Source organism: Myotis brandtii, unplaced genomic scaffold (genome assembly GCF_000412655.1).
Source record: "Myotis brandtii unplaced genomic scaffold, ASM41265v1 scaffold244, whole genome shotgun sequence".
NCBI lineage: Eukaryota > Metazoa > Chordata > Mammalia > Chiroptera > Vespertilionidae > Myotis > Myotis brandtii.
Window position 1 is genome coordinate 4,850,981 of NW_005359225.1, and position 24,833 is coordinate 4,875,813.

A 24,833-nucleotide genomic window follows, 5' to 3' on the forward strand; every position below is an offset into this window, starting at 1 on the left:
GTAGGCGTAACATGTTCTCAAAAAATTAGGGTTGGCATGCAGAAGAATTTTGAGTCAGAGATTTTGCTGATTTTGGCACGCACTCACAAAAAGGTTGCCCACCCCTGCCCTAGGCAAATATATTAGTGAAAATACAGCTACATGAGATGTCTAAGATTTTACTGCCTATTTTTTCTTCTTGGATTTTTATGGTTTTGTGACTTACATTTAAGCTTTTAAAATCCATTTTGACTTTATTCTTGTGTATTGTGTAAGTTGCTGGTCTAATTTCATTTTTTTGCACGTACCTGTCCAATTTCCCCAACACTATTTATTTATTTATTATTGATTTCAGAGAGGGAAGGGAGAGGGGGAGAGAGATAGAAACATCAATGATGAAAGAGAATCATTGATTGGCTGCCTCCTGCATGCCCCCTACTGGGGATCTATCCTGCAACCAGGGCATGTGCCCTTGATTGGAATTGAACCCAGGACCCTTCAGTCCACAGGCCGACGCTCTATCCACTGAGTCAAACCCACTAGAGCCTAACACCATTTATTTTTATTTTATTTTAAAATATATTTTTATTGATTTCAGAGAGAAAGGGGGAGAGAGAGATAGAAACATCAGTGATGAGAGAGAATCATTGATTGGCTGCCTCCTGCGCACCCCACACACTGGGGATCGAGCCCACAACTCAGGCATGTGCTCTTGACCAGAATCGAACCTGGGACCCTTCAGTTCACAGGCCGACGACACTCTATCCACTGAGCCAAACCAGCCAGGTCCCTAACACCATTTATTGAAGAGATTATCTTTCACCCCACTGTATGCTCTTACCTCCATCTCTCACACTTCTCTCTTTATTACAATTTCTCCCTCTACTTCCAGTCATTCCCTTCTCTTCAGCCTATCTCCAGAATGTCCCTTATTCCCCTTCTTTCCATTCTCTCTTACCTTACTCTCCTCCACGTCCTCATTGTCTCCTGTCTGATGTGGCAGCCTTCTGACCCACTTCCCTGCTGCTAGTCTCATTTATTTACATATACCAGAATAATTTCTTAACGTACAGTTCTCATCATATCACATCTCTGTGTTAAAAACAACAAACTAAGCATACGAATCTTTGATTTTTTTGGCCTAAAGTTTAAGATTCTCCAACTCACCCTTCAGATCTGTTCCCTTACTACTTACACACCTCCTCTCTGCTTTCCTTCCACACTCCTCTCTCCATTCCCATCTGGAGAATCCTACCTATGTGTTTTAAGATCCAGATTAAAATATTGTAACCAGTCAAACAATGGGTCCGTGCTGCCTGTCACTACTTGAGCCAATTAAGCAGAGTCAGGGTTGAGTCATTATGATCATTTATTCCAATATTGCCGGCAATATGGGAGAGCAGCGGGTCATCCACAAAAATCTGCTTTGCAGCCCACCATAAGCCAGCTGCTTATATAGATATAAGTACAAAGGAAAGTAGGCAAAAGGGCAGTTTACAGATACCCAAAAAGGGCTGGGGATCTTCAAAGGGTTTAGTGATATGCAAAGCCTAGAGTCTTCAGGTGAGCTCCCAGGTCCTGAGTGCAGCTGCCAGCCTGGTTAGAATGTGCCTTCTTCTTTTTTCTTTTTTAAAAATATATTTCTTTATTCATTTCAGAGAGGAAGGGAGAAGGAGAGAGAGATAGAAACTTCAATGATGAGAGAGAATCATTGACCGGCTGCCTCCTGCACACCCCTACTGGGGATCGAGCCCGCAACCCAGGCATGTGCCCTTGGTTGGAATCGAACCTGGAACCCTTCAGTCCGCAGGCCGACGCTCTATCCACTGAGCCAAGCCGGCTAGGGCAGAATGTGGCTTCTTTAATCAGAACAAAACAGTCACGGTTAACAGAGCATGATTAATATTTCTTACAATACTAGCTGGTTCCCCAACATCCTATTTCTGCCCCCTTTCAATATCACTTTGTTTTCTTAGTCCTTCCCTACTCTAAACTGGTTAGATTTTTTAAATCTTTTTGTGGGATTTAGTATATACTGTCTTTAAATATAATTTTTGAATCATATTTCTTATCTCCTGTGGGATTATAACCTATCTCAGTGTAGATGCCAGGCTTAATTCATCTTTATATACTTCCTACAGTACCTTGCACATAGTATGTACTTAATATATGGTGCAAATGAAAGGAAGAGGAGGGAGTCCCTGATAACTGGTGGGTTTCTCTCTTAGTCTTGGTGAGGGTCATTGTTCAATGGGTGGAAATGCTGTGGTTTTTTTTTTTTAAAAGTCAGACTTCTTTTTTGACCATGTAGGAGAGGCAGAGCCTGTAGGTTCTGCCGATGAGTCCCAGTGCCTGTATATGTTAAGGGGCTCCAGCCAGTGCTTGCCTTACTAGGTCCCGTGCTTTGGCCCCTCAGCCCCTCCCCACAAATGCTCAGCGGAACAGGGGATTAGGTTCTGGCAGTGCAGCTGGGATTTTGGCGGCCATTCCAGTCGACAACAGCACGCAGCCACCCAGACAGGACAGCGCAGGCCTGCGCTCCAGGCCCACAGTTTGCCTGGGCTTCTTGTTTGGGTGGCCGAGGAGGAGGGGGAGGAGTGCGGCATCCTGGCCTTGCCACGCAGAAGGTATGGGCTGGAGAGAGTCCCTTCAGGAATGGCTTGGGGGGTGGCCATTGTCCCAGGTCAGGCGGTGCCCACAGAAGGAGGCAGGCGCTTTGTGTGTGAGCACGGCATGTGTGTGCTTAAAGACATGGCCCGCCCAGGAGCCAGCAGGAAGCTGCTCCCATTTAAAAGGGCCTGCGTCTGGCTCGCTCTCCAAAGCCTCTGTTCGCGGGTCTTCTTCCCTGCCCTTCCGTTGCTGGCCAGAGAGATGGACAGGCTGTCATTGCAGTCTTAAGAGAGTGAAGGGGGAGTGTCTGGGCAATATCAGGTTTGTCAGGCAGGCCACTGTGAGTGTGTTTTGTGTGTTTATGCCACAGTTTGCATCGGCTCTTGCCACTGTTGCAACTCAGTGTTGTTGTCTGCTAGCTGATGCCTCCCCATGCATCCTATTCTCCTGTTTGTGGGCCAAACTAGGAGGGAGGGGCTCCCCTCCTCTCCAGTGCAACCCTCCTCCTTGCCCCAGCTGCTACCCTTCCCCCCTTGCTGAGAGTCCCCTGCTTCTCCGAGGCTCCCAGATCGCGGAAGCTTGCTGTGCCTTTAAAGAAAGCAGACTCCTGGCTGTGACGCACTTCTGGCTGTCAGCCAGGAAGATCGCTCCTGCCAGGCTGACTGAGAAGAAAACCAACAACTTTTCTTTTGTGTGTGGGGTTACTTTCCACTAGCCCCCCTTCCTCCTCTCCTTTCAAGATTTAAATGCTAATGGCGGATTAAAACCTGTAAATACGTTTGGCTTTAGGAATCTGGTAAGGCCCTCCTGCACTGAGACTTTTTCTCCTCACTCTTTCTCGGGTTTTTTGTTCAAACATGGACGTGGGGGTGGTGCGGTAGAGTCCCCCCTCCCCCTCACCTCTCTTTACTGCGCCATCCTTAAAGGGGAGGGGGTAGGAGAGGGAGAGCAAGTAAACACTCAGAAACAGGCACTGGGAGCAGAGCTTGCCAACATCCGGGAGTTGGCGCCTTTCAGAGCAAAGGGTTGCTTTCTTTCCCCCTCGAGTAGATGTTAGCGCGTTTTTGTTCAGAGTGGGGGAAAGCGTGTGTGCCTGCATGCTGAGCTGTAGAGACAGCTCAGGAGAGCTTCTCCATTCCCAAGTGAGGCCTGGGTGTGTATACAGTGGTGGGGAATGAAAAAGGTTCATTTTTCAGCTGGTAGGGACCAGGGTGTATGAATATAGCTGTGGGGGCAGGTGCTGATGAACTGCTGGAGTGGGTGCGGATGTGTGCAGGCGTATGTGTGTGTGTGTGTGTGTGTGTGTGTGTGTGTGTATGTGTGCGCACGCTAGGCCTGGTTTGATTGCAGCCCTTTTGCCCACATTCTTCTGATCTGGACCCTACAGAGCTTGGGGGGAAGGGCAGGTATCAGTAAGCCACTTTTCAAGAAACCAGGGGAATCTTGGTTTCCCTTGCAATCTCTCCCTAGGTCCTTGCCAGGGCCTTGGAGCTCTGGGCCAAATTCTAGGCTACTCAGAAAGGGTAGTCTGTGTGAAGAGGGGCAGGCCTGAGCCTAGAGCATACACCCAGCAAGCTGGTTTGGCCCAACCTCAGGCGTGCAGAGAAGCCCTTTGGACGTGGATGAGACAGCCTACTCAGGACTCCCCAGAAGTTGAAAAGGATTGTGTTTATTCCATCCTTGGCTTCTCTTGAGGCTGCTGGTCCTTGGGCCTTTTACCGCCTCCAAGCCAGGATACACACCAGTAGATAATTCCTATTCATGAGTTAGCCTCTGATCACATAGTTTGGCCTTTGCTGGGCCTCTCTGGGGTAAACTACAAGGTGTGAAATGTGGGTGCCTGATTGCCTATGCCTCCTGACTTATGGCTTCCAGAGTCGGAGGAGTCCCAAGACCAGGTGTTCACTCTTTAGTTGGTGGGAGGATCTTTTTTAGAAAGCTGTACAGAACATGGAATTCTTATGGCTGCAGGCAGGCAGGCTGTCAGTGTAAATGGTGGTAAACTTTGCCATTGAGCATGGGCACACAAACGGATAGTCATTTCCCTTGTGAGCTGTGAGCCTGTGGGCCTTTGGAACCTTGGGGTAGAACCAGGGTGGGACTTGGAGAAGGACCCTTTGAGATGGGAGTTTGTGTGGGCTTTGGGCCTTGAAATTCTGGGATTGGGAGCTGGCCCCTAAGAGAATGAGGGTTCAGTGGAGGCATGAGCTGAGAGGTCAGTACAGTTTTGCAGTTTTCTGGGACCAAAGGTCACTTTGGTGTTATCTTGAGGCAGGGCTGGTGTTCAGGCCAGGCAGTTAGTGGCTAAAAGGCAGTCTCCAAAGGAGCTGGCACCCAGGCTGGGGGGCGGGGTAAGGAGAGCAGTGCTGCCACAACTCAGACCCTCTGGCCTTTGGCCTATCATTGATTGTTCCTTGCATCTGAGCAGGTGGTTTGCATTAGCTTCAGCCATGGTAGAAAACTGTGGCTGAGTTTTAACTCTTTAAGACCCAAGAGGGTGCATGCCAGGTGGCTATGTATTTCTTGAGTGCCTACTTGTCCTGATAATATCTTCTCTGGAAACATAGAGGGGTTACTGTTAATGTGGGAATTGGTCTTGATGGTGAAGGAGTTTACATTATGTTAGTTTTGAAAATGTAGAGAAGATGCAAGACCTTTAGTTTATAAGGCAACGGCTTCTGTGTCTTGGTTCCTTCTTGAGCCCAGGGGAGAGAGCTATCTTATTTGCTCTCTGTTTTGGATTCTGAGGCTCTTTTTTGCAAAGAACCAGGTAGGTGAGAACTCTGAAGGTGCCTTCAGAGGACCTGCATTAGAGGTTTTCTTTGTTGATTTGGGGGTGACAGGGGATGCCTGATTGCATCAGAGTGGATTTCAGGAGATCCTTCTGTGCAATGGTTCCTGGCTACAATTGTGGGGATCTGTTTTTCCATCACCATCACCCAGTCTTCTGGGTGGGGCCTGCCTCAGATTTCAGGGGGAGGGTGGGGAGGATGGTGCTCTGGCTGGGAGCCCTCCGGTTCCAAGCCAAGGTCTGTTTAAAGCTGTAGTCCCAGTGCTGAGGACTAGCTGTGCCACCAGCTTCGATCATTCTTTACCCCGATTTACCCTAAGAAGAGTGGCTGGCTGGGCTCCCCTGAAGTTTCTCACCCTAGAGCAGCCGTGGGCAAACTACGGCCCGTTTGAAATGAATAAAACTAAAAAAAAAAAAAAAGACCGTACCCTTTTATGTAATTATGTTTGCTTTGAATTTATATTAGTTCACACAAACACTCCATCCATGCTTTTGTTCCGGCCCTCCGGTCCAGTTTAAGAACCCATTGTGGCCCTCGAGTCAAAAAGTTTGCCCACCCCTGCCCTAGAGTCTTGTCTCTGATAAAGTGCCCCTTTGCAGGCTTTGAACTGACAAGGTCCTTCTGGAGTTCTTCATGTTGTTGAGTATTCGGTTCCTCCTGTTTCTATGCCTGGGGAGCATAAAAGAAGACATTTGGCCTTGACACCAGTTTTCCTGAGTAGTGGAACTAGTTTTTAGATAGACTCCCCTGGGACAACATAAGGGTTGTATGTTTTGCCTCTGAGATGAAGGGAAGAGGTTGGTTAAACCTCAGGTCATTTTTAGCAGCACAGCTGTGAAATCTCTCAGAGGGGGCAAGATCTACCTCCGGTTGCATATGAAATTTCTGACTGAAGTTTTGGGCCTCATCAAAAGGATATCAAGTCTAACTCATGTAATACTTTAAACCAGTGGTCGGCAAACTGCGGCTCGCGAGCCACATGCGGCTCTTTGGCCCCTTGAGTGTGGCTCTTCCACAGAATACCACATGCGGGCACGCACGTACAGTGCGATTGAAACTTCGTGGCCCATGCGCAGAAGTCGGTATTTTGTGGAAGAGCCACATTCAAGGGGCCAAAGAGCCGTATGTGGCTCACAAGCTGCAGTTTGCCGACCACTGCTTTAAACAATAAATTATTTAAATGGGAAAAAAAAGGATATCAAGTCTAGAGGCAGCATTGGGGATGAGGGGGAGGTGACCTGGGACTCATTTCCCTTGTTCCTGGGTAGCTCAGACTTTTTTTTTTTTTTTCCAAGAAGTACCAGTCAAGCATTTGGCCACTGCCACCTTTACCACAAATGCCAAGCTTGGTCCCTCTAACTTTAGACTGGCCAATCACCAGAAAAGCCTTTTTGCAGTATAGTAATTGAGGCCATCTGCCTTCATCCTTGCCTGGCCCCAGGGAGCTACGCAGTTATTGCTCACGAATAGGCCATCCTGAGTGAAAATCATCCAAGACTGAGGAACACATAGGCTCCTTAGCTTCTCTGCCTCCTGAGAGCTCCCTTAACCACTGCATTTGCTTATTGCCAAAAGCCCAGGTGAATTGACTCATTTCCAAGACGGACATTGATATGACAGATGGAATCATGTTAGGTTTTGCAAGGTCAGGAAGCAATTATAATTAGCATTAAGTTATATTTAGCATTTAATTATTTTCTTACATTATTTAATGCTTCATGTATGTTTTATTTTACTCCTTATCCTGTAAGCCCCTCAAAGGCAAGGACCATGTCATTGTCTCCCATTTCAGGTAATTTTGCTTCATACTCACATCTAGCTTCCAGCACAGGATGAACATGTAAGGATTAAGAAAATAACCTTTTTGATTGGTTGATAAACAAGGTACACTTGCATAGAAAGGGCTAAGATATTTCTGTATGTCCTTCTCCTACTAGACAGTAAGCACCATATGGACAAGAATGGTGTTTTCTTATCCCAACACTTAGCATACAAAAGGTGCTTAGCAAATGTTGGTTCCACAGAACCCACACTTGGGAGATGCTAATATGTGGGGAGAGTTATAGTTGATGTGGCTCTTAACCACTCTTGCTCTTCCTTATAGAGTAGTGACAAACTGAGCACCTCCAGCAGGAGGGGCTGATTGCTCCCATGGAGATTTGTGGGAATCGTGGAGGCTGCTAGGAGGTGTTGGGGAATATTTAGTCACCAGGTCTGTGGTCTCTTGGGCAGGTTGGCAAGTAGATGGCCAATTCCCAGTGGGAAGGAAAGTTGGAGTTAAGAATACCAGGACAAGTACCTAATCTTCTATTAAATGTCCTCTGGGCTCTCTGTCAGAATTGGCTTTGGCTTCACCAAATCTCTCATTTGAACCATGTCTGACATTTCTGGGAGGGGGGGAAGATATAAAAATTCAGAATTTGGGGATGTTCCCCAAGGACTTAGTTATTATTGTTAGTTAGGTAGAATTTGGGTACCTGCAGAAAGAGCCAGAAATCAATCTTTCAAACCTAGGTCTGTCTGGAAAACCATGATTGTTCTGTTTTAAGGGTTGAAGGCCAGCTTTGAATGTTGTACTTTCTGTAGAACAGAAAGATTGTGTTAAACTTGTGGACATTGAATTAAATGCAGGATTCTTTATTGTCCACTCTGATGCAATAAGTTTTATATTAATTTTGATGTATACTCTCAGCTCTCTAAAGATTCCCATGGTGCCTTGGTGATGTGGATTAAGTAAAAGTGAAGAGTGATTTATTTAAATGTTAAGAGCCACCAGTAAATGAAACTGTTTCTTCCTTCCTCCTTCATCATGGATACCTGATATCATTAACTGCTCTTCTTCTCTTTGGTCCCAGGTGCATTGGGGTGACGGTCTGGTATCACCAAGATGACGCTCCATGCCACCCGGGTGGCTGCACTCCTCTCTTGGGTGAGTGGTCTTCCTCTCCTTTGCTAAACTTTTTCAGGAAGCTTGGGAGAATTTTCTAGGAGTCACAGCTATGGAAATACAGTTTTCCCCTTAATTTTTAACTTTTATTATTTCTATGTTGATGCTGACAGTGATCCATGAGTCTACCTGTGTAGGTTTGAAGAGGCTGCCCTAAGGTACATATTCCCCTTCAGTCATGGGAAGAGTTGCTACAGGTGGCATGGAAACCCATCCTCATTTGCTCCCTGTGGATTTTTCTGACTAAAAGTGTTGGCACTGAACTTTGGTCTTCAAAAGCCTTGAATTGTAGGGCAAGGTTCTCCTTGCTCTCTTTACCATGTTTTGTCTGCTTCGATTATTCTCCTGTTGCCTTCTTGATAATGTCACCAAAATTCTTCTGCTAGGTATTTTCATATACTTTCTGCTTGAGACAATACCAAATTAAAAAAAAATAATACTAAGCACTGGGAATTTAGAGCTACAGAGTAACCATAGAGGCCATTGAGTGTAGTGATGATAAGCATGGGCCTTGGAGCCAGACAGTCTGGCTTAGAATCATTGTTTTGGCCTGTGCGACTTAGAGCAAGTTACTTAGTCTCTCAGCACCTCATTTTAAAATTGGAAAAAGCCCTGTCTGGCTGGTGTGGCTCAGTGGTTAAGTGTCAATCTATGAACCAGGAGGTCATGGTTTGATTCTCCGTGAGGGCACATACCTGGATTGCTGGCTTGATCCCCAGTAGGGGGTGTGCGGGAGGCAGCTGATCACTATTTCTCTCATCATCATTGATGTTTCTTTTTTTTTTTTTTAAATATATTTTATTGATATTTTACAGAGAGGAAGGGAGAGAGATAGAGAGTCAGAAACATCGATGAGAGAGAAACATCGATCAGCTGCCTCCTGCACACTCCCCACTGGGGATGTGCCTGCAACCAAGGTAGATGCCCTTGACTGGAATCGAACCTGGGACCCTTGAGTCCGCAGGCTGACGCTCTATCCACTAAGCAAAACCGGTTAGGGCCATCATTGATGTTTCTATGTCTTTCTCCCTTCCTCTCTGAAAAAAAAAAAAAAAAAAAAAAAAAGAAGAAGAAGAAATAGCCCAGCAAGTGTGGCTCAGTAGTTGAGTATTGACTCAGGAATCAAGAGACCACTGGTTCGATTCTGGGTTTTAGACTCGATCCCCGGTAGGGAGTGTGGAGAAGGCAGCTGATTGCTGATGTTTCTCTATCATTGATGTTTCTATCTCTATCCCTCTCCTTTCTTCTCTCTCTAAAAATCAATAAAAACATTTTAAATAAAAATGGAAATAATAATACCACATGGGGTTATTCTGAGGATATTGATATAATGTGTGTAAAAAACATTTCATACATACACACAACCATTTAGTCCAGTATTTGAATAAATAATTCCTGAAACTTAAATTATTGCTTGGGCATGCTATTTGGTACAGGGTATTTTAGTGGTCACCCTGACCATGGATCAGTTAGCCAATTAAAGAGCTAACTTAAAAATATATATATAGAATATTTTAAATGAAATTAATTATTTTTTAAAGGTCCCTGATCTTTTTTTTTAATAAACATTTTATTGATTTTTCACAGAGAGAAAGGGAGAGGGATAGAGAGTTAGAAACATCGATGAGAGAGAAACATCGATCAGCTGCCTCCTGCACACTCCCTACTGGGGATGTGCCCGCAACCAAGGTACATGCCCTTGACTGGAATCGAACCTGGGACCCTTCAGTCCCCCGGCCGACGCTCTATCCACTGAGCCAAACCGGTTAGGGCAAAGGAAATGAATTTTTAATTTCCAAATAGGGTGGATTTTATAAGACAGCATCAGATATCTAGTCAAGTGATATGTATTTAATGTACAAAACATGCATTCTCAGTCTTCAGTTTCTGAAATAGATACAAATTTTAGTTGTGTAGTTGTATTATTTAAAATGGTTTTTAAAATATTTATATTTAATACATTTGTACTTATATTACATTTCAATGTTTTATGTATATATTAGAAACAATGTCTCTTCCTTCTCTTCCCTTCATCCTCCCACCCCCCCAAAAAAAGCTGCGTGTGAGGGACCATGAGCTATGTCTCTAGTTCCGTGCCTTATGTGAATATTGGGGATCCTTTAGCCACATTGTTTTAAGTTGATCAGTTTATCTTTTTATTTATTTAGGTCCTAGGCTTGTTTTTATAGTGACTACTGCTGTTACAGAGAAGAATAGACACAAAACTAGTTTTATTTAACAGCAAATACTTGTATACGTTCCTCAAAAATCACCATGAACATGCATTAAAGTATAGTTACAATTTACAAGGTAGGCAGCTACAGTGGATTTTATGACACTAGCAGCATGAAATAATATGTTATTGAGAAGAGTGGTTTAGAACAGCGGTCCCCAACCCCTCGGACCTCACGGACCCCCAGTGGTCTGCGGACCACTGGTTGGCGACCGCTGGTTTAGGACACAGATATACACATGTGATCATTATAACTGTGGTTTTAAAAAAAATGACTTAGGGAAAAAAGACTAGAAAGAAATACATACTGAAAGTGCATGTATTAAAATACTTGAATGAGTGGAGTTTTTTGGGTTTCCAAATTTTCAGTAATTTATTTTGTAATGTAAAAATAAATATATTTTACTTAACATGTAGCTTGAAATTAATCTGTGCCAACAATTAACAATGAATAAGTTGTTATAGGGAATCGGGAACTTTAAATAAAAATTTTGTTAAATATATTTTTTTTATTGATTTCAGAGAAAAAGGGAGAGGGAGAGAGAGATAGAAACATCAGTGATGAGAGCAGATCATTAATCGGTTGCCTCCTGCATGGCCCCCTACTGCGTGGACTGAGCCCATAACTCGGGCATGTGCCCTGATCAGGAATAGAACCATGACCTACTGGTTGATAGGTCAATGCTCAACCATTGAGCCAGGCTGGATCAGGTGGGAATAGGGAACTTTAAGATTCAACAACCTAAGCAACCCCAAAAGCCTGATAGACAGTTCTTGTGTTCTGCCCTGAGCTAGGCCCTTACTTGCATGTTTTTTACCCTGATTAGAGATGAAAGAGCTTCTCCATTTCCTCAGCCTTCCAATGATTTCTCATTTGAGAACAAAACAATGCACTAGAAGAAAATACATTTTTATATCTATGAAAGAAACTATTGCTGGATTATTACTTAACTAGAGGCCTGGTGCACGAAATTCATGCACCAGGGAGGGGGTTGTCCCTCAACCTGGCCTGCGCCCTCTCGCAGTCCGGGAGCCCTCGGGGGATGTCCGACTGACAGCTTAGGCCCAAAGCGGGCCTAAGCTGGCAGTCGGATATCCTTAGCGCTGCCACAGAGGCGGGAGAGGCTCCTGCCACCACCACTGCGCTTGCCAGCCGTGAGCCCAGCTTCTGCCTTAGCAGCACTCTCCCTGTGGGAGTGCACTGACCACCAGGGGGCAGCTCCTGCGGTGAGCGTCTGCCCCCTGGTGGTCAGTACGCGTCATAGCAACCACTCGTTCAGCCGTTTGGTTGATTTGCATATTAGCCTTTTATTATATAGGATTGGTATTAGATGAATCCACATTCCTTAAGTAACTTAAATCAGCTGATGTGATCTTTCATACTTGTTAGTGAACAAGCCTTCATAGCCCTTGAATATTTTACCTACATTGCAGGTATTAAAGGGAGATGGTTTTTGGATGCTTAAGTGTTGGCAGTCTCTTCATTTTTAGTAGGTACAAAGAGATCTTGGCCTGGAGTATTCAGAGTTTTCTCAGAAAATTTACACACACTGGCCATTCCTAACTAGATTAAGCTTTTTTTCAAAAGATGGTTTTAATATATTGTCTTTAAGACTTCAGTGAGAGGTCATATTTTATATTCTATACTTAAAAAAATATATATATATATATGTACATATATACATATATGTATATATGTATATGCATATTTCAGAGAGGAAGGGAGAGAGAGAGAGAGATAGAAACATCAGTGATGAGAGAGAATCATTGATTGGCTGCCTCCTGCACACCTCCTACTGGGGGTCGAGCCCACAACCTGGGCATGTGCCCTGACTGGGAATTGAACCGTGACTACCTGGTTCATAGGTCGATGCTCAACCACTGAGCCACGCCGGCTGGACTATATTCTCCACTTTTAAAATTAACCTATATTAACTTAGATCCATCTAGAAGTGGGTTTTATTTGTTGTTGTTTTTTTAACCCTCACCAGGGGATATGTTTTTATTGATTTTCGAGAGAGAGAAAGGAAGAGGAAGAGATAGGGAGAAACATTCATCTGTTGCCTCTGGGGATGGAACCAACAACTTGGGTATGTGCTTTGACTGGGAATTGAACCCACCACCTTTGTGTGTATGGGTCAACTTTCCAACCAACTGAGCCACGCCGGCCAGTGCTAGAAATTGCTTTTAACATAAAAGTGTTTAACCAGAATAAATACTATTATTTTTGTAGCGGAATCATTTATTTATTTATTTATTTATTTATTTATTTATTTATTTTCATCCTCTGGATTCTCCATTGCATGCAGCTAATGTAACTGCTGAGACGTATAAGTCTTACTGGATCTACTTCATTATTGTAAATTAATTAACAATAATAGTGCTTTGCATTCCATGCTTTTTATGTGTTTTTGTATCCATAATCCCATTTGAAACCACACTGGTATTTTAAGGTAGATGAGGTAGGGATTAGATTCTCTTGGCAAGTGACAAAAAGTTGATTACAAAGATTCCTGGCAAGTTAGTGGAGGAGATGGACCCAAAAATCTTTGTCTGGGCGCTCCCAGCCCAGTGTTGTTTAAAAAGCAAATCTAGCCCTAACCAGTTTGGCTCAGTGGATAAAGCGTCGGCCTTCGGACTCAAGGGTCCCAGGTTAATTCCGGTCAAGGACATGTACCTTTGTTGCAGGCACATCCCCAGTGGGGGGTGTGCAGGAGGCAGCTGATCGATGTTTCTCTCTCATCGACATTTCTAACTCTCTATCCTTCTCCTCCCTCTCTGTAAAAAAAATCAATAAAATATGTTTAAAAAGCACATCTATACTAATAAAAGGGTAATATGCTAATTAGACCTGGTCAACCGGACATCTTCCGATCGCCCTGCCTTCCGGACAAAGCCACGGTGGCGGGGCCGAGGCAGAGTTGGTTAGGGGCCATCAGGCCGGCAGGGGAGGGCAGTTAGGGGTGATTGGGCAGGCAGGCAGGTTAGTGGTTAGGAGCCAGCGGTCCCGGATTGTGAGAGGGATGTCCAACTGCCGGTTTGGGATTGGGCCTAAACCGGCAGTCGGACATCCCCCAAGGGGTTTCGGATTGGAGAGGATGCACCCGGACTGAGGGCCCCCCTCCCCCGTATACGAATTTTGTGCACCGGGCCTCTAGTTTATAAATAATAAAATCTATTATTTGCATATAACCACTGTCCTAAAGTTCTTTAAAATACCTCGTTAAGCAGGCTAAGTCTCCCTCTTTCCTCAGTCTTATACAAGGTGATTGACTTAGTAAACCCTTCCTTCCTAAGGTAATACAATACAAAGCTAAACTTCAGCCTAGTGAACTTGGTGCCTGTGGAATTCATGAGGATTTTCACATTTGACCATACATGCTAGTTGAATAATTTGTGTACCTGATTCATTTGCATGTGACTTCTGGCAAAGTTTCTAATTGTAAAGAGTGATTTAGATGGATGCCTGCCTAAAGCCGAAGAAAGGGGACAGGGGATTGAATTAGAATTAGTGAGTTGTTCTTTGTATTTTCAAGTTCTTTTCCTTCCTTCTTTTATCTTTTTTTTAAGGAGATCAATGTATATACATACATACACACACACACACACACACACACACACACACACACTCTAGAGGCCCAGTGCACAAAATTTGTGCATGGGAGGTGTCTCTTGGCCCAGCCTGCACCCTCTCACAATACGGGACCCCTTGGGGGATATCTGACAGCCGTGGGATTCGGCCTAAACCGGCAGTCAGACATCCCTCTCGAAATCCAGGACCGCAGGCTCCTTACTGCTCACCTGCCCGCCTGCCTGATCGCCCCTAACCACTCTGCCTGCCTGCCTGATTGCCCCTAACCACTCACCTACCTGCCTGATTCTCTGATTCTACTTGCCTGCCTGCTGAATCACCTCTAACCACTCTGCCTGCCCACCTGATCACCCCTAACCACTCACCTGCCTGCCTGATCGCCCCAAACTGCCTCTGCTTCGGCCCCCGCCGCCGCATCTTCATCTGGAAGGACATCCAGAATGACGTTCGGAAGGTCGTTTGGCTATCCTGTCTAATTAGCATATTACGCCTTTATTATTATAATTAGACCACTTGGTGGAAGCAGCAACCTGGGCATGTGCCCTTGACCAGAATTGAACCTGTGACCCGTCAGTCTGCAGGCCAATGTTCTATACACTGAGCCAAACTAGCCCTGGCCCCCCTTTTTTCTCTTACTATCTTGTTCCCCCATCATTTGTCCCACTTCCCTCAGCCAAAGTTTTATGTCTGGAAGGAATTTTAAGCATACATTAATAACAAAATTTTATATCTGTGTGGGAGTGTATATTCAATATAAGTTTCAAATATTTCAAAATTCAAGAGATACGGAGGGCTATAAATGTAAAGATTTGAACTACAAAGGTTTATGCCATTTAAGAGTTACAAAGGGCTATAATGTAAGAAGCCTTTGTTTTTCCCCCTCTGTCTCCCAGCCATCATATTCTTCTCTCTAGAGGCAATGGTGGTACCAGTTTGTGTATCCTTCCAGAACCATTTTATGCCTAATTGCATTTAAGTATACCCCTAGAGCTAGAACATCCTAGGAGAATTTAAGTTCTTATTTAGTTGAAGCCAAAGGAAGGATTTTGATGGCAGCTCCAGGCGGCTGTCACTGGGTGAGTGGGTGCAGCAGCATTCTTATGCTGAAATTAAAAATCCTAGAATCATCTGTTTCTTTATTCCTGTAGTCACACAACTACAGGCACTTGCAGTGAGCAGAGAATTGTCAGCATCTGGGGAAGGCATGAACCATGGTGCTCTGGTACTTATGACAGTTTCTCTGGGCTCTTCCTTTTTCTCACAGGTGAATGGTCTGCATGTGGCTGACCCTGTGGAGGCCTTGCTGCAGCTGCAGGACTGCAGTGTCTTCATCAAGATCATTGGCAACATGTGAGTGTGCATCACATCTCTCTCGGGCTTCTCAAGCAAAGCTGTGTGCTGGAATGGTGACTGCCATTTGCTCCCTTGCCTTGGTGACTTCTGTGACCAGAAAGCGTCAACAGTATTGGGATGGCATAAGCCATTGTGGGGCCCAGAGGCAAGAACACGTTGACCTCATCCTCCAGTCACCATGGTTCTCTATGGGAGAAGTTTCACTCTTGTTCCACCTTAAGGCTTCCTCCCTCTTGTGCAGAAGAACCTCCAAGTCCCTGTGCTCTCACACTATCCCAAGAGCCTGCTCTGGGGCTCCCTGTCTTATCTCAATAGGAATCTTCTACACTCTCTTTCTGTGACCCATCCTTATCTCACAAGCCTTCTTTGCATCCTGAAGGGCTAAGAAGAAAGGGGAAGCTCTTGTACTTAAGGGAAATAAGAAGCACTTAAAAATCTCATCTCTAACTTGTTAGCAAAGCACATATATGCAGCCATTAAAGCATTTCTATTGGCATTCACCTGCCTTGTTACCTTGCTTTGTGAGGTTAATTAGCATTTGATAAGCTGTTTGTTGTCCTGTAGCCAGGTTTCTAGTTTGGGCCTTTTTTTTTTTTTTTAAAATATATTTTATTGATTTTTTTACAGAGAGGAAGGGAGAGGGATAGAGAGTTAGAAACATCGATGAGAGAGAGAGAAACATGGATCAGAGGCGGATCAGCTGCCTTTTGCACACCCCCTACTGGGGATGTGCCCGCAACCAAGTTACATGCCCTTGACCGGAATCGAACCTGGGACCTTTCAGTCCGCAGGCTGACGCTCTATCCACTGAGCCAAACCGGTTAGGGCAAGTTTGGGCCTTTTTATAACTGTGTCTTTAGCACATATTTTCATTGAAGCTCACAGTTATGGAGAAATAATGGAGTGGAGCCTCCTCTGGAACCAAGCAAAGATGGGTCAAGCTATAACCTAGTTATTAAACTCACATAATTCATCCCTTTTCCTGTATCATCAACTTCCAGGGATTATGGAAGACAAAACTGACCTTCTCTCACTTCTTTGTGCTACAAACAAAAGTAGAGGACGTCCACAATATAAGGATTTGGAGGTACAGTGATAGAGAAGATAGCACAGTAGACTGAACCCCTAGGCCAAGGATAGAAGAGTTGAGGGTGTTTATGTGGCAGGTAGGGTCAGGGATTCAGCATCTCTGTGAAGTAATTTGGTCACCCATTCATAGACAACAGCTCATTGACAGGGAAAGAAGATGGAAATGAGTTAGGGACTAGGTTTAATTTTTCTTGTGTCCTTCATACCTAGCTTAGGACAGTACATTGATTTTATTTTATTTTTTTTGTTTAATCCTCACCCGAGGATATTTTTCCATTGGTTGTTAGAGAGTGGAAGTGGAAGGGAGGGGAAGAGACAGAGAGAAACACCGATGTGAGAGAAACACATTGATTGGTTGCCTCCCGCATGCACCCCAACCAGGGCCAGGGATCGAGCCTGCAACCTAGGTACATGCCCTTGACTGGAATCGAACCCGGGATCCTTTAGTCCGAGGGCCGACACTCTATCCACTGAGCCAAACTAGCTAGGGCAAGACAGTACGTTGATTTTAATTAATGTTTGTTGGATGAGTAAATAGCGAATGAAAATGTAGTTGATATTCTCCATCAGTAAAGACTAGCAGGGCTGAGTAACTCAGGACAGATAGGTTTGCTAGTGGTTTTTTTCAAAATCTTTTGAATGTATCTTTTGAAATGTTTATTGGTAATGGGATGTCTTAGGATTTTTAAAAAATCTCTGTGGTCTGCCAACACCTGCCTTAGTACCTCTGAAAGAAGCCACTATTATTTTGGTACAGACGCTACCATTTTCTCTCCCAGTTATCAGGGCACGACCTTTCAACATCAATTTGAATTCTTTCCTCTCCTTGGCACTGATTTCTAATCAGTCACCATCCTCTCAGTCTGTCCTTTAGAATAGCGGTCACCAACCTTTCAGACCTCATGAACCACCAGTGGTCCACGGACCACCGGTTGGCGACCGCTGATTTAGAAGACTTCTCACATCCTTGCTTCTGCTTAATTCTGGATACCAGGCCCTTGTGATGTCATTCTTCTCTAACCTGCCCTTATTCCAGGGCATTCCTGCACATGTGATCTCAGGAACCTTCCTCCCATCCTTTCGTTGTGATACTCCACAGCTGATGAGCCTCAGTGACTTACTGGTCATTGCCAGGAGTTCTAAATCTTTAGCTTTGGTATTGAAGAGCTTTTATCAGGGCCATCTCCTCCCACAAGTCTTGTTTTCTACTCCATTCCCCAACACTCCCCTTTTTTTATCCTATAGAATTTCCTATAATTTGGATTTTGTTAATTATATCATCATGATGCTGCTTTACATATTCTCTTCCCACTGTTGCCTATAAATAGTAATTAGATCTGTTTGGGTTAAGATTTTTTGTTTTGCTTTTTTCAGGGTTTTTAAATAATATATATTTTTATTGATTTCAGAGAGAGGAAGGGAGAGGAAGAGAGAGATAGAAACATCAATGATGAGAGGGAATCATTGATTGGCTTCCCCCTGCATGTCCCCCACTGGGGACTGAGCCCACAACCCGGGCATGTGCTCTTGACTGGAATCAAACCTGGGACCCTTGAGTCCGCAGACTGACGCTCTATACACTGAGCCAAACCGGCTAGAGCAGGGTTTGTTTATTTTTAAATTAAATCTTTATGGCTGTAAGTATAAGATATTTTTGCAAGACTACTTTATAGGTGGAGTTAGGTACCACCTATAAATCAGCATTTTGCAGCTAATTTTAGTGAAAATAATTATTTTGCAAACCTTAATGAAATGATAGATCTAGGCAACCAACATCAATGGCCAATAAAAGCATTAGGCTGGTAGTACCTACTTCACTGTTCAATTTTAACTTCACTAAAAGAGAAACAGCCAGGTATAATATGCCTCATGTTATGACATACAATAGAGTACAGCCTGCTTTTTTCTGACCTAAGAATAATAGATCAAGGAACTTTTGCTTTTGAGAAGATAAATTTCCTTGGCCTGATGACAAGAACAGTAGATTTATCCATGGGTAGCGATGTGTGCCTTTGTTTAGGTTTAGAACTTGGTGGGAAATTTTCATAGGGAGTTCAAAAATTCAAGATGCCCACCTTCCAAATTGTTCTGTAACATGCTGCCTGAGCTTTAGACTACGAGAGGGGGAGGGAAAGAAGGAGGGAGGAGAGAGAGAGATTGCTTTAGAGGGAGGGGCTGTTGAAATCCCAGGCTAACCCTAATCTCCATCTCAGATCCAGGATAATGCAGACCAACTTCCTTTGGGAATTTTTGGTGGATGTGTTCTGCCTGTTACATTTTTGATGCTGCTACTGTTGCTAACCTAAATCAGATGCCTAGTCCTCAGGGGAAGGAAGTGGAGGATGGCAGGGTTGGTGGCAGATAGAAGCTATGAGAATTGAACAGGGCTTATTCCTTAGCCACTTGGCCTTCTCTCTGGGAAAATAATTGGACTCAACCACTCTGCCAAGTTTCTCTTTCTGTTCTTTGTGTTAATAGAAGCAAAAAGGCTGTCCCATCTTGAGGCCTGAATAGCAAAGTTTAGTGGAGGCATTTTATTAGAAAACTAGAGCCCTGACATTTGTCTTACCAACATTGACTTTTACTCTTCCCAGTATAAAGCATCCCTCCTCTGTCAGTCAGCACATATACTGAGCACCTGCTATATATTCCTGGCTTTCAACTTGCACAGTTAGAGTGGTCAATTATAAATGATGCAGTTGTATCCGTGAGTGCTGTAGGAATTCTTGAGAAGAAGGAGGATGGAGGTGTGACTAGCAGTGGTTCTGAATGGCTTCCTGCCAGAGAAGAGACTTGAATGTAGTCTTGGCTTTTCCAAAGCATGTTTCATGCAACTTTATTTATCCCAGAGGCCCAGTGGGGAAAATAAATGCTTTTGTGATGAAATGTGATTAGGAAATAATGCATGTTATATCCTCTTATGTAGAAAATGTTTAGTTTGGTTTAACCTAGTATTTCTCAAACATTTAACCCGAGAACACGCTTTATTTTTTACCTAATGGAATATACTAGGTAAATTACTGCTCTACACTGAGGCAAGGAGTCACAGCATTCCAGATTGTAGGTGGGTAGGGAGGAGGGCTCTTGCAGGAGCCTGTGAGGCGATTAGCATCTCCTGAAGACATTGCAGGTGTCCCTAATCATGGACTAGCTACCCAGAATGCTTCTTGTGGGGAGGTTCACTTGGAAGAAGCCTTTCTAATCACGTGGGAGACAGAAGGAGCTACTTTTTTTTTTTTTTAAATATATTTTATTGATTTTTTACAGAGAGGAAGGGAGAGAGATAGAGAGTTAGAAACATCGATGAGAGAGAAACATCGATCAGCTGCCTCCTGCACATCTCCCGCTGGGGATGTGCCCGCAACCCAGGTACATGCCCTTGACCAGAATCGAACCTGGGACCTTTCAGTCCGAAGGCCGATGCTCTATCCACTGAGCCAAACCGGTTTCGGCAGAAGGAGCTACTTTCATAGTCTTGGCTTGGTTACCTCTTGTGCTTTTCTGGATGTCTGGCACTGGAAGGTTCTAAGGCAGCGGTTCTCAACCTGTGGGTCGCGACCCCTTTGGGGGTCAAACAAAGGGTCGCCTAAGACCATCAGAAAACACATATACAGTTATATATTGTTTTGTGATTAATCACTATGCTTTAATTATGTTCAATTTGTAGCAATGAAATTGGGGGTCACCACAACATGAGGAACTGTATTAAAGGGTCGTGGCATTAGGAAGGTTGAGAACCACTGTATCTAAGGCCTTCCCTGCCTTCCAAAAAGTTGGTTGAAACCTGGAGATTGAAGTTCTGAGGAGCAAGAGACCTTTTAATTATAGAAGATTCTTCACCTCTGAAAATGAAACCGCTGTTAGACTGGCCCCAGGAGCTAGGGGCCTGGGCTGTGTGAGAGCTCCCTCTGCTGCCTCCAGTCCTCATTGCTCTCTTTGTAGTTGGCTTACCCTGCCACCTAAATCAGCACGGTGACAGCCACAGATCAAAAGTGATTGTCCCTTGTTCTGGCCTCTGGGAGGCTTTTGCTACCTCAACCTTCAGCCTAGTGTGTTGAACTTTGCTCTGTCACTTCAGGGCCTTGTTCCCTCTGATTCTTTCAGTTCTTCGACCTGTTTTTTGCCCCTTTCCATCATCCTCTCTCACTCTTATTCTAACCAGGTTTCCCAGGTGTCCTGATCTTTGCCCTTTACTTGAGCTATTCCTAATTATTGAACTTAGCTTTCCATTTATCTCTGCTGCCTCGATCAACTTTTGACCCTCTTCCCACAGTGCTATTTTTTTAATGCTTACAAATTTATTTACATTTTATTCATACATGGATCTATATATAAACCAATATTTACTTACTCTGTGCTGTTCTTTTAGACATTTCTATCACTAATTCCACACATTGAAGAGTCCAAAATAATCAGAATTGTCATTCTTTAAAATCTCTACTTAATATCCTGACACTTTAATTCATTGCCTTCCAAGGCTTTCTCCATGACAGTTATTGAATATAATACTTAGGACTAAATTATGAAATGGTTACTGAAATAATTACTCAATAGTATTTTCAAAATGTGCTTTTTTAAAAAATACAGCTATGCTGTATAAATGATGTTTCGGTCAAAGACAGACCACATCTACGATGGTGGCACCATAAAATTATAATGGAGCTGAAAAATTCCTATTGCTTAGTGCAGTGATTTTCAGCTGTGTGCCACAAGAATTTTGAAAATGTGCAATACCTGACTATTTAGTCAGGGGCACTTCTGACTTCTTTTCCCTTAGATTAGCAAATAAAAATGACAACAGCCCACACAACAATAGCCGACTGGTGTGAGTGAATCAAAATTATACCTAGTCTTTCTGTCAGGTTGGCAAAAAATATGTTTTTTGGTGTGCTGCAGAATTTACTAATTATTTTATATGTGTCATGAGATGAAAAAGGTTGAAAATTGCTGGTGACATCACAGCCATTGTAATGCCATATAGTGCAGTGCATTATTCATATGTTTGTGGTCATGCTGGTGTAAACAAACCTGTCCTGCCTGTGGTATGAAAGTGTAGCACACACAGTTATGTACAGTACACAATACTTGATAGTAAACTGGTTTAGGTATTTACTATTTATCGTTATTTTAGAGTATACTTATTTTACTTACTAAGTTTTTTAAAAAAAACGCTGTGCCTTGTTACACTGTTAGCAGTCTGAACTGTACAGACTTGTAGCCTAGGAGCAATAGGTTAATCATATAGCCGAGGTGTGTAGTAGGCGGCACCATCTACATTTGTGTAAGTGCACTCTATAATGTTTGCACAGCGATGAAATTGCCTAATAATGCATTTCTCAGAACGTATCCTCGTCGTTAAGTGGTGCATTACTGTATTCACAAATGGGATGTCAGAGTGCTCTTTCCAGAGGGACCTCATGCCCAAGTCTCCACGTGCCACCCCCTACACAGTTCTTCTGAGTAAATGGTGCCTTGGTATCTTCTCCCCTCTAGTATCTGGTCAGGTTCCTTCCCCAATCCAGTGCAGACCAAGCCTGACAAAATGGGAAGGTAAGTATGTGATGTAGTAGCAAGGAGGGAAGGACTGCTAAGTGCTCTGTTCCTAATGCTTGCTCTTTTTCTAGCCACAGCACTGAGGAGGGTCAGCAAATCGTGCAACAGCCAGTGCCAGAGAGACTGGACTTCGTGTGCAGTTTTCTGCAGAGTAAGTACTTTCTTATCTAGCTGGGAAGGAGCTGCTTCCTCAGCTCTTGAGAGTCCAGAGGAACCAGTTAATAGGTATCTGGAGGGGCAAAGGCCCAGGGCTGTCAACTCTGTACCACAGAGATGAATACAACCCGGTCAGCTTCCTGGGGTCTGGTGATGCTCACACTAGCTGGGGCAAGAAGAGTGTCCCTTCAGTCCCAGAGCTCTTCTCGAGCTCCAGGTACAGCCAGAGGGTCAGTTTTTAGGACTCCTCACCTGCAAGGAGATGGAGGAGAGGGAGGCATCTATGTTATCCTCTTTGCAAGAAAAACATTTTTCTTGGGTAACTTTAAATTAATTGCTTAGGCCAGTGGTCGGCAAACTGCGGCTCGCGAGCCACATGCGGCTCTTTGGCCCCTTGAGTGTGGCTCTTCCTAAGCCTTAGGAGTACCCTAATTAAATTAATAACAATGTACCTACCTATATAGTTTAAGTTTAACAAATTTGGCTCTCAAAAGAAATTTCAATCGTACTGTTGATATTTGGCTCTGTTGACTAATGAGTTTGCCGACCACTGGCTTAGGCAATAGGCATAGGGCCGTGGTCGGCAAACTGCGGCTTGCGAGCCACATGCGGCTCTTTGGCCCTTGAGTGTGGCTCTTCCACAAAATACCACGCAGGCGTGCACGTATAATGTGATTGAAACTTTGTGGCCCATGCGCAGAAGTCGGTTTTCGGCCTGGGCGAGTCTATTTTGAAGTACTGTTGATATTTGGCTCTGTTGACTAATGAGTTTGCCGACCACTGGTATAGGGGCAGAGGCAGATTTAAGTTGAGATTTTGGCCCTTCTGCTCACTGCTGTGTGACCTTTCTGGATATAGAAAGGTCTATAAAATGGAAATAATAATAATTACTCTAGGTTATGGGTGGAGTAAATAAGATCACATGCAAAGCTTCTGGCACAGTGCTCATTATCTGCTTTCTCCACCTCCAGAGAATTAAAGGAAAGGTGAGAATGGATTTAAAGCAAGATGTTAGTAATTGAGCCCAGACACTCTGGCAGCATAAGAACCAAGTATCCCCAGTCTTCCTCATATGACTCAGCTGCAGGCTTCCTCTGTGACCTCAGTTGGAAGGAAAGTCTTCTTTTGTTGTTTTGTTTTGTTAACTCTCACTTAAGGATACCCTTTCCATTGGTTTTAGAGGGAGTGGAAGGGAAGGAAGTAGGGAGAGAGAGAGAAAAATGTCGATGCAAGAGAGAAACATCGATTGGCCACCTCCCACACACCCCAACTAGGGCGGGATCAAACCAAACCTGCAACCCAGGTACATGCCCTCCACTAGGAATTGAACCTGCAACCTTTCAGTGTTGGGGCTGACTCTCTAACTACTGAGCAACACCAGCCAAGGCTGGAAGGAGAATCTAGAGCAGCGGTTCTCAACCTGTGGGTCGCGACCCCTTTGGGGGTCGAACGACCCTTTCACGGGTCGCCTAAGATACATCGGAAAACACATATATAACTACATATTGTTTTTGTGATTAATCACTATGCTTTAATTATGTTCAATTTGTAACAATGAAATTGGGGGTCACCACAACATGAGGAACTGTATTAAAGGGTTGTGGCATTAGGAAGGTTGAGAACCACTGGTCTAGAGTGACCTGGAATCTTTGGGCTCCTCTGTAGGGCTGAGCAGGAGCTTGTGTGTGGATGGGTGAGTGTAGTGCTATGCCCCAGAGCTGCTGTGAATCCAGCCTGCTTTCTTCAGGAATTATCCCTGTAATCCTTGGACTGACCCAGGATAGAGCTCACTTCAGATGGAAACATGTATGTTGGGGAGAGAGGACATAGGAGTAAGGAGCCCTCCATCTTCTAGCTCCACCAGAGACAGTGACTGCTGTGACTTTGAGATGTTCTGATGATCTCAGGAATGACCCCTGGGAAGTTCACCTCTTATCTACCTTGTCATTACAGAAAACCGAAAACATCCATCTTCCCCGGAATGCCTGGTGTCAGTGCAGAAGGTGATGGAGGGGTCAGAGCTGGAACTGGCCAAGGTAGCTATAGAACACCAGGCTGGGGGTGGAAGGGTGGCATCAGAGGGACCTGCAGAGCCTTCTCATAACCCAGAGGAAATGGTGGGGGCTTTATTTCTGGGGCTTGTCGAGGTTTGAGGTAGGTTTTGATAGCCACCTGGCTGAGGCAGGGGCTAATTTAGCCCAAAGATTCTAGGAGACCATGCCATGTGACAGAGTTTACTAGACCATTACTGTGGACCCCAGTGGAGACCTGGCAGGAATCAGGCCTCACCCAGCTGTTGTCCTATTTTTCTTTTTAGCTCAGTCTACTTCATTCCTTCTCCTGTCCGGGTGCTGGCCTAGAGGGTTCCATGAGTCCAGGTATTTAGCTGTGCAGGAATCCTGGCACATGGCTTTTTGCACGTAGGCATTGAGTCCTCGAGTGTTTCCTAGTGCAGTTTAAGGGCAGTGGCCTGGGCTGCTGAATTCTAGGAGCTTTGGAAGCGTCTCCAGAATAGCCTGGGGGGGGGGG

The 24,833-nt window shown here is 44.4% G+C and overlaps 1 protein-coding gene across 4 annotated transcripts in view; it reads left to right on the forward strand.

Annotated features, from left to right (window-relative positions):
- NUMA1 (nuclear mitotic apparatus protein 1) overlaps nucleotides 1-24,833 on the forward strand; it is an 83,840-nt gene that overhangs the window by 39,451 nt on the left and 19,556 nt on the right. For 2 of the 4 annotated variants that reach the window (XM_005867125.2, XM_005867124.2), the window contains exons 1-5: nucleotides 3,220-3,385; nucleotides 8,237-8,310; nucleotides 15,418-15,503; nucleotides 22,220-22,299; nucleotides 24,258-24,340. In XM_005867125.2, the coding sequence (XP_005867187.1) occupies nucleotides 8,269-8,310; nucleotides 15,418-15,503; nucleotides 22,220-22,299; nucleotides 24,258-24,340 (291 nt within the window). In that variant the 5' untranslated portion in view covers nucleotides 3,220-3,385; nucleotides 8,237-8,268. Of the gene's footprint in view, nucleotides 1-3,219; nucleotides 3,386-8,236; nucleotides 8,311-15,417; nucleotides 15,504-22,219; nucleotides 22,300-24,257; nucleotides 24,341-24,833 lie in introns of those variants that run through there. The other 2 variants (XM_014540449.1, XM_014540448.1) reach the window with 2 other exon arrangements.